Below are 14,576 nucleotides of genomic sequence, written 5' to 3'. Positions count from 1 at the left end.
TAACATAAAAAAGTATCAACCCAGGTTGATTTCACACAGGTGTGATATACTTGGAGTTACAATGTGTTGTTTAAGTGTTCCCTTTATTTTTTTGAGCAGTGTATTTAAACAGGAGGGAAGGAGTTAAAGGAGTTAAGGGAGTAGAAGAGGAGAGGATGGACAGATGAGGGAGAGGAAACACGAGCAGAGCGGGATGATGAATATTTAATGATGTCTGCAGAGGAGCAGCCCAAACACACACACAGTCCCACAAACACACACTCATCAGCAGTAAAACAAACTTAAACAGTTGAAATCTTCAGACAACATGTGAAGTTGAAGCTTTAGATTAAAACTTGTTTCTTAAACTCTGGTCAAACAAAACTATGAGTCATTAATCTGATGTCACATCTAATCAATAACTGAATATTGGTCCAATAGGATAATTATATATGGAAATGAATCAAACACACACACACACACACACAGGAGGTGGATGTGCTAACCACAGCAAATAGCAGCTTAGTGTCACTGGTTCCGGTAAACAGTAAACCGAGACACACACACACACACACACACACACACACACACACACACACACACACACACACACAGTGACACACACACACACACACAGAGAGACACACACACACACACACAGAGACAGTCATAGACACACACACACACACAGACACACACACACACACACAGTCATAGACACACAAACACAGACACACACACACACACACACACACACACACACACACACGGTGGTGGTGTCAGCTCTGGGCTGCAGATGTAAACTAAAAGCTTCTATCGAACGCCTCAACTGCTGCGGTGAGGAAGATCCCTGAGGAGGAGGAGGAGGAGGAGGAGGAGGAGGAGGAGGAGGAGGAGGAGAAGGAGGAGGAGGAGAGAGGAAGAGGAGGAGGAGGGAGAGGAGAGAGGAGGAAGGGGAGGAGGAGAGAGGAGGAGGAGGAGGAGGAGGAGGAGGAGGAGAAGGAGGAGGAGGAGAGAGGAAGAGGAGGAGGAGGGAGAGGAGAGAGGAGGAAGGGGAGGAGGAGAGAGGAGGAGGAGGAGGAGGAGGAGGAGGAGGAGGAGGAGGAGGAGGAGGAGGAGGAGGAGGAGGAGGAGGAGAGAGGAAGAGGAGGAGGAGGGAGAGGAGAGAGGAAGAGGAGGAGAGAGGAGGAAGGGGAGGAGGAGAGAGGAGGAGGAGGAGGAGGAGGGGGGACAAGAGGGGGAGGAGGAGGAGGAGGAGGAGGAAGAGAGAGGAGGAGGAGGAGGAAGAGGAGAGAGGAGGAGGAAGAGAGAGGAGGAGGAGGAGGAAGAGGAGAGAGGAGGAGGAAGAGAGAGGAGGAGGAGGAAGAGAGGAGGAGGAGAGAGAAGAGAGAAGAGGAGGAGGAGCAGTCGGACCAGGGAGTGGAGGATGGAGTGATGTAAAAAGAGGAGGAGGATGAAGAGGAGGATGAAGAGGAGAGTGGGACCTCGGCCCAGTGCTGACACTGCTGAGCACCGAGGGAGAAACATGACACTCGACCTGAGGACACACACACACACACACACACACACACAGACACACACAGTTTATTAATATTAACACAACAAACACACAAACACACGGCTTCACTACAGTAACACACACACTGACACAGTGGATGAGGTGAATCTCTGGTCGCCTCAGCAACAGCTGCTCTGACATGTTAAACCACCTGACCTCTGACCCCTGACCCCCCAGGCCCCTGATGATGAAGATGATGATGATCAATATAACATCATGTGTCGACACGGTGAAACTAACTCTGAGGTGAACATGAAGAACAGCAGCTCCTCCCTCATATCGTTCCTAACATTAGTATTAATATTATTTCACTGGTTTATGACATTTAATAAACTATAATTATCATTGTATAAACTATTATTGCCATTTTATTAACTATTATCACAATTTAATAAACTATAATCATCACTTTATAAACTATAATCATCTTTTTATAAACGATTATCATTTTATTAACCAAAATTGTCATTTATACACTATAATCATCATTTCATTAAAGCAGAAGTAAGCGATATATTTGTGTTAATATAAGTCTTAAATAGTTATATCTTCCGACAGCAATCACTTACATAGAGTGTTTGGACTGAAACACGGGTCTCTCAGTCCCTCTGCTCTGCTCTGAGCCGAGGAGAAAACATTTATCGTATCCTACAAGTTTTATCCAATGAGGAGAGAGAACGGCATGCAGGGCTGTGTGTGCAGCCAAGGGACGCCGTGAATGTGGTGACGTAGGGACGAGGACTGTTATGGTGCGTTCAAGGCAGCTCGTAACTCGTGTTTTTCCGACCTGAGAAGTGGTACCAGTTCGATCTGGTACGAGTTCACAGGTCAGAAGTTACGAGTGGCCGTTATAGTGACTTTCACAGGTAAAACAGGTCGGAAAAACACGAGTGGGTTGCCTGGAACGCTACAAAGTCGTAAGTTGTGACTTGAAGCTGTAATTTACGGTTTCAAAAGCCTGCCTGGAACGCAGCATTAGCCAAAACGACCGGATCACTTCTGCTTTAACGTTTATCACAATTTAATAAACTATAATCATCACTTTATAAGTTATAATCATCTTTTTATAAACTATTATCATTTTATTAACCAAAATTGTCATTTATACACTATAATCATCATTTCATTAACTATAATCATCATATAAAAACTATAATCATGACTTTATAAGTTATAATCATCTTTTAATAAACTATAATCATAATTTTATAAACTATAAACATCATTTTATAAGCTATAATCATATTTTTAGGGCTGCCCCCAAATAGTCGACCAAGCACTGGTCGACCAAAAAATCATTAGCCAACCAAAATTTCATTGGTCGATTGGTCGCAGGAAAAAAAATATATATATTTGGAGCCGTGTCTTGTCAAAATTAAGCCAACATCAATGACTGAACTGCATAGGAAAGGTTATGGGGCTTTTATTTTGAAGGGCCAGATACAGGAAGTCGTGACGTGACACTTTTTTTTTTTTTTTTTTACACGGCACGGCAGTCTCTCTCGTATCACCGCTGTCACCATTAGCGGGTGCTGTCTGAGCCCCGGTCCCGTCCCACAGCGCTCACCGGCGGTCAGTCTCAGTGTCACGGAGCAGATCCATGATAGTCCCCGCTGCAGTCAGAGACCCGCACCCATAGACATGTCTATGCCCGCACCGCTCCACGCCGCGGACCCCCCCGCACCTCCGTCACAGCCTGAGCTCAGTAACTTTTTACCCTCCTCATCTACTGTGTTTATTGGTGATAAACGGGCATTCTGCCGGTAATAACGGTGAAACCCGACCGGCTTGTTGTTGAATCTCGGACCCAACACGGCCGGAGTCACGAGCATTAATTAATTAATTCTCAACCTGACCGCGGGCAGCAAAAAAAAAAAAAAAAAAAAAAAAAAAAAAAAAAAATTAATTAATTTTTTTTTTTTTTTTTTTTTTTTGCGTCAAGGTGGGGGGTCGATTAGTCGACTAATCGCCATAAGTGACGACTACTGGTCGACCAACAAAATCTTTGGTCGGGGGCAGCCCTACATATTTTATCAACTATAAACATAATTTTTTAAAACTCTAATCACTAGCCTATTTAATAACCTCTAATCATCATCAATGTACTGATGCCAGTAATGAATCTGTCTGTTTGTGCAGTAAACGTGTCTGTAACAGTCTGTAACTCCCACAGGAGCAGATTCACAGACATCGTCAGTGATCGAGTCGTACACACACAGCAAAGCAGATGTGGTGGCGCACACACACAGACACACACAGACACACACACACACACAGAGTTAGTGAGTGAGTGAGTGTGTGTGTGCTGTACTGAAGCCCCTATGGGACGGACTGCTTCACCAGCTGTGTTCTGACACACAGGAACACACAAGCCCTGGGGACAACACACAAACACACACACAGTAACACATACACACACACACACACACACACACACACACACACACACACACACACACACAGCTCAGAGCACAGATGTTGTCTTCCTATAGTTGTGAGGACAGAGATTCTCAGCTCCTCCAACGAGACACAAACAAACAAACTCACAGATATGAACACAAACACTGAGCGCACACACACACCCACACACACACACACGCTGTGTTTCCATCACAGGCGTAGACAGATTACCACATGGGCAAAGTTGTGGGGGTTTTTTTGGGTACAATTTAAAACAAATATTGTAATGAATGTGGTTCTGAAAATCGCGGTATTAAACGCCACAATTAATTGATCGTAAAGATTCCTAAATACCGTTACTTTCCGATAGGGCTGACCCAAAAAATTCGAAGCTTCGAAGCTTCGTTCGTTGCCATGGTAATCGATCATGAAAGTCCGTGATCGATTTTTTTTTTTCCTCCTTTTTCCCTTTTTGACACCGGTTCTCATCGGCAGTTGTTACATTAAAATGAGTAGGCTACTTGGCATCCTGGAAACCTGCCTGATTTTGGAGATATGCAGTGTTTGTTTGCCATTACTTACATTATTTCAGCTCGCTCGCGCACGCCCCCCCCCCTGTCAGACGTTACGGTCGCGCACCCCACCGGCCGCCGAAGCTTCGATTAAAATCGATTTTATGTCTGCGAAGCTTCGATTATCAAAATATGATAATCGGGTCAGCCCTACTTTCTGAAAAAGATTATATTGGAACCGTATCGGCAGATGTGGCGCCAAAGTAAAAGAAGATGCACAGATACTGGTCCATTTATCTAACGTAACACTGAATTGGTGGGAATTTAAATGTTAGCGTGTCATTTGTAATTTTAAAAAAAGATTAAAATAAACTTAAACATTTGGTATAGATGACAATTAATGACTTAAATATTTCAAACTCTTATTAATAACTGGTCCTACATTAAGAGATTAGTAATGTCATTATATTTTGACTATATTTGATTTTACGCATTCATAGTGTTGTGAAATTTATTGATGCATAATAATCGTGATGATCGTAATACGTGATTATTTCTCTGACAATAATAATAAGTGTGTGTGTGTGTGTGTGTCGCACAGGAAAAAAGAGAACAGATGAAGACGGACACCAAGATGTCTAAAAGGCTGCTGAGTGTGTGTGTGTGTGTGTGTGTGTGTGTGTGTGTGTGTGTGTGTGTGTGTGTGTGTGTGTGTGTGTGTGTGTGTGTGTGTGTGTGTGTGTGTGTGTGTGTGTGTGCGCGTCCGTGCGTGTGTGTGTGAGAGACAAAGAGCTGATGTCGTTCCTTTGTAAAACGCTGAAAGTTGATCCAGTTGTTCGCTGCACAATTTGATACGACACACACACAAACACACACACACACACTGTAACTTCTGTAGAATCATCATCAGCTTCAGTTTCAGCAACAGTGCAACAACGACTCTGCTTAAACAGCACTTAGACACACACACACACACACACAGACACACACACAGACACAGTGTAACAGAGAGTCAATTAAAACTCTGTAGATTTAAACAGTGGAGTCGAATCAAAGCGACGACAGGAACAGGAAGCAGTTTGTGTTTTTCCAGCTGCAGAACGACGTGTCGGCATCTCAACATTAACGGCCTTTAGTCTTATTTTAAATGACCTGTTAAACAGTAGCAGTGGTTTTAAACTGTCAGCTTTCATTCCTCCAGCTGCACACTCCACCTTCGTGTTCCCGTCTAAAGGGTAAAAACGTAAAACTCTGATCTGTTCACATTTACGCCACAGGGTCGCGCCAGTACTGGGAAATAATAGCAAACATGTCCAATTCCACAAACTCCTGCGTCACCGTTTGCACGCAGATTTCCCCCCAAAAAACGCTCGTCTAAACGCGGAATAAAAAGCTGATTGGTCAAAGCTGGATGTGACGCCAAGAGAAAAGCCCGAAATGAGCAGCATTTTTAAAACCCAGCGTTAATAAAAAAAAGTGTTATGTGACGCGCGATTACGTGACAATCGAAACGTCATTTTACAAATACAGAGACTGTTGATGAAAAACTGTCCCTGAAGGCAACGTGCATCAGCAGTTTTGCATGAATTTCCCTCTAAAACAACTCTGTGTGGTAACGTTGTGTTATTATCTCATAGCGTGGTGAATGTGCAGCTCACAACTTGTCCACCAGAGCGTTGTGGAGTTGTTGGATTGTGTATTTGATGAGTTTGATGATGAGTTAGAAACCAAGAAATCCCATAATGAGCCTCCGTAGCGTAGCTCTGAGCAGCTCACGGCTCTGCTCCGCCGTTCTAAAAATAGCTTGCACCGACAATTAAAGGTAACGAACCTACTGCTATGACTAAAGGGATTATGGCAATGGGCCAATTTGCCTAAATGTTGAACTATCCCTTTAACCATTCAGTGCTCTATGTCTTGCATGTAAATCACTGTGCTGTATAAATAAAGTGTATATTTAGGATTCAGCCCCGACCAGAGATCTTATCTTGCATCTCAAAGAGTTAATCATCTGGTTAATGAAAATAAACAGAAACAATGAGGTCATGGTGATGTCATCATGTCATGTTTGTGACCCCGAGGCCGAGGTCGACTCGACTCACACACGTCGTCACCGTCTTTTACACTTTAAACTTTAAAGCTCATGTGAATCTTCACAGAAAACACGTGTAGAGAGAAATACCGTCTGCAGCATGTTCCCTCTGCAGCCACTGGGCCGGAAGTAAATGTATATGTACACACACACACAACACACACACACACACACACCGCAATCTGGTCCCATGTTCTCTCCGCTAACACACACACACACACACACACACAGAGGAAATGGGAGCAGAACACTGGGTCTGGATAAGCTGCAGTCTGATTATCTCTTTCGGCTGCTTCACGGGTCGACCAAGGGTTAACCGCCTCACTGCACCATGAAGTCTATACCGCTCTGTACCCAGTGTGTGTGTGTGTGTGTGTGTGTGTGGGCGTGCATGTGTGCGTGTGTTTGCAAACAGACTGACAGCAAACACAGAGCTGTACTACTGTGTGTGTGTGTGTGTGTTTACACGTCTGTTAAGCCGTTAGTCATGAGCTAATGGGGCCAGAGCAGCGTCTGTGTGTGTGTGTCTCTCTGTGTGTGTGTGTGTTTGTGTCCGTGTGTGTGTGTCCATGCGTGTGTGTGCTCCTGCAGCAGAGAGCAGGAATGTACAGTTTGTCCATATGAGGTTTTGTCTGCGTCAGTGTGGCAGTTGCTCCAGAACATGGTATTAGACTTGCAAAGGGGGGTCAACGAGGATGTGTGAGCGTGTGTGTGCATGTGTGTGTGTGTGTGCGCAATGTGTGTGTGTATATGTGGGTTATGCTTCATTTAAACTACAGGCAGAAATGCACTGGAGGCGTTGGATGTACACATTTTGCACACACGCCAACCGTTCCGACTGACCGAGCTGCCCCTAAAATGAAATGAAATAAAATAAAATCTGCTGCAGCTTCTGAATTCAACCCACAGACTCAGGAAGGAACGAACTGATGCTCAGCTTGTTTAAGGATGAATTCAAATAAAGACGTAACATAACGGTAATATTACACTGCAGGTGGAAAAAAAGATAAGGTGTGGTGTCTCTAACCCTCCTCTCCTCCATGTGCATTTGTTTTCAATGAGAAATCGATCCATGGAGCGGTGGATAAGGTTATTTATCATCTACCATGTCACCATGTGTATATCTGTGTAGTCTTATCTGTCATCAACAAGAGATTACAGGTTACGTTTGTGTGGTGGTGTCGCCATGGAGACGAGAGCTGGGACACCGGGTCGGAGGCTCTGATCTTACAAGGTTGGTTTTCAGCCAAGAGACGCTCCATTCTCCCTGGAACTAGTTAAAGGGATAGTTCAACAGTTTGGCAAATTGGCCCCATTGCCATAATCCCTATAGTCATAGCAGTAGGTTCGTTACCTTTAATTGTCGGTGCAAGCTGTTTTTAGAACGGCGGAGCAGAGCCGTGAGCTGCTCAGAGCTACGCTACGGAGGCTCATTATGGGATTTCTTGGTTTCCCTCATCATCAAACTCATCAAATACACAATCCAACAACTCCACAACGCTCTGGTGGACAAGTTGTGACCTGCACATTCACCACGCTATGAGATAATAACACAACGTTACCAGACAGAGTTGTTTTAGAGGGAAATTCATGCAAAACCGCTGATGCGTGTTGCCTTCAGGGACAGTTTTTCATCAACAGTCTCTGTATTTCCCTCTAAAACAACTCTGTGTGGTAACGTTGTGTTATTATCTCATAGTGTGGTGAATGTGCAGGTCACAACTTGTCCACCAGAGCGTTGTGGAGTTGTTGGATTGTGTATTTGATGAGTCTGATGAGGGAAACCAAGAAATCCCATAATGAGCCTCCGTAGCGTAGCTCTGAGCAGCTCACGGCTCTGCTCCGCCGTTCTAAAAATAGCTTGCACCGACAATTAAAGGTAACGAACCTACTGCTATGACTATAGGGATTATGGTATTGACAAAATGTTGAACTATCCCTTTAAGGGACGCAAGGAGCTGAGTTAAGGTGGAAATCCTGCAGAGTTCCTCTTTAAAACATTTTTTTTTATCACACAAACAAATGAAAAGATGAATCAGTGAACACACAGCAGGAACTTCGTGACCTTTGACCTCAGTTCTGCTGCACGGAGAGTTAAGAACGTCTGAAAGTGTCGACATGTAAATGCACACACACACACACACATATATACATATACATATATATATATATGTGTGTGTGTGTATGTGTGTGTGTCTAATGAGGTGGAACACAAACACTGAACGCTCGACATCATCACTGTTTTTTAGCCGACAGCTAAAGAAGGAGGAGATCTCATTGGCCCCGACACACACACAGTCAGTACAGTACATCTGACTGACTGTGTGTCTGTGTGTGTGTGTGTGTGTGTGTGTGTGTGTGTGTGTGTGTGTGTGTGTGCTCCGATCAGGACCCTGACTGACAGTATTGAGACTCGGCCTCTGTCTGCTCTGTTCTCATCGGGGGCCGAGTATCGACGGCGGTGTCGCCTTCCCACCGTGTGTTCGATACCGCTGTCCTGCACTTCCTGTCTGCGCGACACCCGACGCCACCGCCTCGATCTCTGTGTGTGTGTGTGTCTGTGTGTGTATCAGTGTGTGTGTCAGTGTGTGTGTATCAGTGTGTGTGTGTGTGTGTGTGAGAGAGAGGGAGATGCTGCAGTGTTTGCAGGGTCTAAGGTTGCATGTTGTTCTTTCTCCTGAGCGATGAGATCCCTGAGAGGATTTAATGTTGGTGGCAGACAAGAGCCACACTGACCATAAACACACCGCACGCACATCTGTACGCACAACTGTCTCAGAGAGAGAGAGAGAGAGAGAGACAGAGAGCAACAGAGAGAGAGAGAGAGAGAGAGAGAGAGAGAGATGATGAAGCGACCCTGAACGCATCACGAACGAACCAGGCCGACGTTACAATAAACCGACTTCTTCCTCTTTAACCTTTAAATCTGCTCCCTGATACCTGAGAGTCCTGCTAACTCGCTGTGTGTGTGTGTGTGTGTGTGTGTGTGTGTGTGTGTGTGTGTGTGTGTGTGTGTGTGTGTGTGTGTGTGTGTGTGTGTGTGTGTGTGTGTGTGTGTGTGTGAGTCTGAATTTATGTTTGTTGGCCTATGTGTGTGTGTGTGTGTGTGTGTGTGTGTCTCTTAGTCCTAAATATAAGCTTGTCACAGCGTCCAGAGCGAAGCCAGTGGACAGCTCAGCTGAGGCAGAGAAATGGTTTTAAGTGCTGCTGCCCCAACACACACACACACACACACACAGACACACACACATAGTATATACTATATACACACACACACACACACAGAGAAACACACACACACACACAGTTAAGACCAACACTGATTTTCTCGGAGCCAGTGACAAAAAAATATTTCATGCATTTATTCAAAGACTTTAAAGCTGAAAACTGTCACGACTTAATGTTTCCAGCTGTCGGACACGGAAACTCTTCATCAGGATAAATAACCACAGCATCTTCATCATCGTCTTCATCATCATCATCATCATCATCACCTTCATCATCATCATCAATCGTCATCAATATCTTAATGTGTCCATGGTCGATATCAAAATCCACAGGAGCTTTCAGCCGCTTTGCTTGACAAACGTAAAATGTGTCACGACTCATGACACTGTTGTGCATTGTCAACGCCACTAGTGTTGTGTTTCTATGGAGACGCCATAGCAACACCATATTGATGTAAACTAACATCACATCATCTATGTATTTATTTTTATTATTACCTTTATTTTGAAAGAGCTTCAATACAGATGTTTACTTTTATTCTGAGGGAGCTTAAATACAGAAGTCTACCTTTGTTCTGAAGGAGCTTTAATATGAACTTCTACCTTTATTGTGAAGGAATTTTAATACAGAAGTCTACCTTTATTCTGAAGGAGCTTTAATATGAACTTCTACCTTTATTGTGAAGGAATTTTAATACAGAAGTCTACCTTTATTCTGAAGGAGCTTTAATATGAACTTCTACCTTTATTGTGAAGGAATTTTAATACAGAAGTCTACCTTTATTCTGAAGGAGCTTTAATATGAACTTCTACCTTTATTGTGAAGGAATTTTAATACAGAAGTCTACCTTTATTCTGAAGGAGCTTTAATATGAACTTCTACCTTTATTGTGAAGGAATTTTAATACAGAAGTCTACCTTTATTCTGAAGGAGCTTTAATATGAACTTCTACCTTTATTCTGAAAGAGCTTTAATACGAACGTCTACCTTTATTCTGAAAGAGCTTTAATACAGAAGTCTACCTTTATTCTGAAGGAGCTTTAATACAAACATCTACCTTTATTTTGAAGGAGCTTTAATACAAACATCTACCTTTATTTTGAAGGAGCTTTAATACAAACATCTACCTTTATTCTAAAGGAGCTTTAATACAAACATCTACCTTTATTCTGAAGGAGCTTTAATACAAACATCTACCTTTATTCTGAAGGAGCTTTAATACGACCATCTACCTTTATTCTGAAGGAGCTTTAATACAAACATCTACCTTTATTCTGAAGGAGCTTTAATACGACCATCTACCTTTATTCTGAAGGAGCTTTGATACAAACATCTACCTTTATTCTGAAGGAGCTTTAATACGACCATCTACCTTTATTCTGAAGGAGCTTTAATATGAACATCTACCTTTATTGTGAAGGAGCTTTAGAGACGAGGACAGGAACAAAGAGCACTATGTCACTATGACAGATGTGTTCTCTGTGTTGAAGCACCGGCGGGTAAAAGCAGCTGCTGTGAAGGACTCTGTTTCTTCAACTTGCCCTTTAAAGTGCCATATTTTGACTGAAGTGACCCAACACACACACACAGACACACACACACACACACACACACACACACACACACACACACACACACACACACACACACACACACCAGCAGCAGCAGCAGGATCAGTCTGAACCCCTGTGGTGAGACAACACTGCTAACACACTTCCTAAAGACTTGTTCACAGTGTGTGTTAAAAGCTGCAGCGCACACACACACACACACACACACACACACACACACACACACACACGAGGGGGTTCAATTTGTGTGTGTGTGTGTGTGTACCTGTCAATCATTCTGGGCTGTGTGTGTGTGTGTGTGTGTGTGTAGACAGGTATCTCCGCCTGTTAACGTGTTTTCTTTGCTTCACGTGTGTGTCGCTGTCAGTCTGCGAGCGTCCGTCCGTGTGTGTGTGTCACTTTGCATGTGTCCATCTGCATCTCACACTGTCACTGTGTTTGTTTTATGTGTGTGTGTGTGTGTGTGTGTGTGTGTGTGTGTGTGTGTGTGTGTGTGTGTACTCACCCATGCTGTTGGTGGAGCTGCACCACATCAGCAGACAGCCGGTGCACAGCAGGTTGAGTGATCCGAACAGCAGGATCGTCCACGACTGCAAAACACACAACAAACACAACACAAACAACCGTTAAACAACAGGAACACACTCAGGTTTGAGTCCGGTTCAAGTCCGGTTCAGTGTCTCATACGTCCACCTGTTCTCTGTCTTCGTTATTCACCTGAGTCGACAGGTGAGATGAGTCGTGCGTTCGTATCCCTCCACCAGGAACTATATTCACAGTCCCTAGTACAGCAGCTTTTGGATTCACACTCTACCTTTATTCTGAAGGAGCTTTAATACAGATGTTTACTTTTATTCTGAAGGAGCTTTAATACAGATGTTTACTTTTATTCTGAAGGAGCTTTGATACAGATGTTTACTTTTATTCTGAAGGAGCTTTGATACAGATGTTTACTTTTATTCTGAAGGAGCTTTAATGCAGATGTTTACTTTTATTCTGAAGGAGCTTTGATACAGATGTTTACTTTTATTCTGAAGGAGCTTTGATACAGATGTTTACTTTTATTCTGAAGGAGCTTTGATACAGATGTTTACTTTTATTCTGAAGGAGCTTTAATACAGAAGTCTATACCTTTATTCTGAAGGAGCTTTAATACAGAAGTCTATACCTTTATTCTGAAGGAGCTTTAATACAAACGTCTACCTTTATTCTGAAGGAGCTTTAATTAAAACATCTACCTTTATTCTGAAGGAGCTTTAATTAAAACATCTACCTTTATTCTGAAAGAGCTTTCATACAAACATCTACTCAGTGTCTCATGCATCCACCCGTTCTCTGTCTTCGTTATTCACCTGAGCCGACAGGTGAGATGAGTCGTGCGTTTTGTATCCCTCCACCAGGAACTATATTCACAGTCCCTAGTACAGCAGCTTTTGGATTCACACTCTTCTAACTTCACTTTATCCTGCAGTGTCACGCACAATAGGTATTTCATGTAAGACAAGACACGACATGCTCAATTATAGATCACTACACTCATTGTATACTTGTACTCTTGTTCTTCCTTATCTGACCTACTGTGCCGAAGTTTGGGGTAACACATATAAAAGCACCCTACACACGATATACTGTATGTCATGCAGAAGCGTGGAATAAGAATAGTGTATAATGTGGGGTACTATGAACGTACCAATCTACTGTTTCTAAACTTTTTCTAAAAGCAATGCACAATCTACTTCCAGGAAATATCCAAAAGATGTTTGGGGAAAGAGAGGGAGGGAGGGAACAACCAAAGAGGGAGAGGGAAGTTAAAGCAACCGTATACTCGTACCACGTTGAAAAGTTATGTGCATATCCGTACAGAAGATATTAAAGAGAGCAGAAATGTTTCTCATTTAAAATAAATGTTTAAAAATAACATAATTGAAAAGTACAAACTTGAAAATGCTGAGAGCAACAAAGGATCAGGGAAATAACTTTTTAGTGTATGTTTGTAGTTGAGGTTGAGGATGGATATTGGTTGGGTAATGCAGGAAACTAAAAATTTATTTTTAGCAACGAAAATTAAGATTTGGACCTGTTTTGTTTTTGAGTTGTGTAGGTTTGTGGATAGATTAATCGGGAGAAATATAATTGTTTAGGACAGCCCTAAATCTCAATATTGTTTTGTTATTTTACTTCTAGTTTTAGATGCAACTCGTGTGATTTGGGTCTGAAGACGGATGATAGAACCAAAACAAAACTTCAAAAACAAAAGATGAAATGAATGTGAACTACTTCATTCTCATCTGTAACCTTTGACCTCTGACCTTGAACATTAAAACTTAGAGCAGATATTGTGTATGAGAATCAATTCTGATTGGAATTAACAAACTCTCACCGTAAAACATAAAAAATGATGGTGTTTTTTATATTCATTTATAGTTTGTTGTGACACAGTTTGTGTTATTTCCATGTTGAGATTCTGATACATTGATCAATCGTCCAGCTGTAGTTCAGTCAGAAACTCCCTGTTGACAGATCCAGATGTGACCGACCTGATGACTCAACCGTCCTCCACATTATACAACTGCCCCCCCCCCCCCTGTTGTACGGGGTTTCCCTGGCAGTCAGTCAGGTCCTGCAGCAGACTCCCTGGCAGGTGACCAGCTGCCGTCTGATCTAAATCCAAACCTACAAACCGATTGGGAGCTGCCGGGTTTTGGCTGCAGGACAAGAGAGAGAGTGAGTTTCCCTCCCGGGCGACTGAGACTCGCTCTGTCGGGGATTTTTTGTGAATTCTGCAAAAGTGAGCGCCGCCTGGCCCGGTCTGACCCAGTCTGACCCGGTTCAGCTCAGGCTGTGTGTGGCCTAACGTGTCGGCTCCGGTCTGAATGAGTCGATCACAGAAGCCGCTGCTGAGGGGAAGGTCAGTGAGCAGAGAGCAGACTGAGACAGAGCAGCTCCTCTTATTATCAGACATATAAAGTCACATGACCTCATTCACACCTGTTAAACGATGGTTAACGATATTACCGATCAGACTGAACACTAATCTATACAAACAAACATTGATGTCACTAAAGACACTGCTGATGGTTTCTTAAAGCATTTTAAAACATGAATCAAACCATCATCATCATCCATCTATCGATCGATAGTTGATCTTTTTTTCTGCGTGCACTGGGAGATGACACCTGTCTGTCTGTCTGTCTTTCAATCGCCGCAACAGTACAAATGTGAGTAAACTCTCCAGT

General features: G+C 43.1%; 2 protein-coding genes across 2 annotated transcripts in view; one reads left to right on the top strand and one right to left on the bottom strand.

The window, feature by feature from the left end:
* LOC310997934 (uncharacterized protein) overlaps positions 1-14,576 on the top strand; it is a 266,892-nt gene that overhangs the window by 127,010 nt on the left and 125,306 nt on the right. The window lies entirely within an intron of this gene.
* Positions 1-14,576, bottom strand: part of slc30a6 (solute carrier family 30 member 6) — a 71,446-nt gene that overhangs the window by 47,373 nt on the left and 9,497 nt on the right. Inside the window, exon 4 of the mRNA XM_083987756.1 lies at positions 11,846-11,930. Within this exon, the coding sequence (XP_083843882.1) occupies positions 11,846-11,930 (85 nt within the window). The remainder of the gene's footprint in view (positions 1-11,845; positions 11,931-14,576) is intronic.

Source organism: Trachurus trachurus (genome assembly GCF_905171665.1).
Source record: "Trachurus trachurus genome assembly, chromosome: 15".
In the NCBI taxonomy this organism is placed as follows: domain Eukaryota; kingdom Metazoa; phylum Chordata; class Actinopteri; order Carangiformes; family Carangidae; genus Trachurus; species Trachurus trachurus.
Note: the sequence above shows the minus strand (reverse complement) of the source record. Positions and strands in the feature narration are given on the sequence as shown.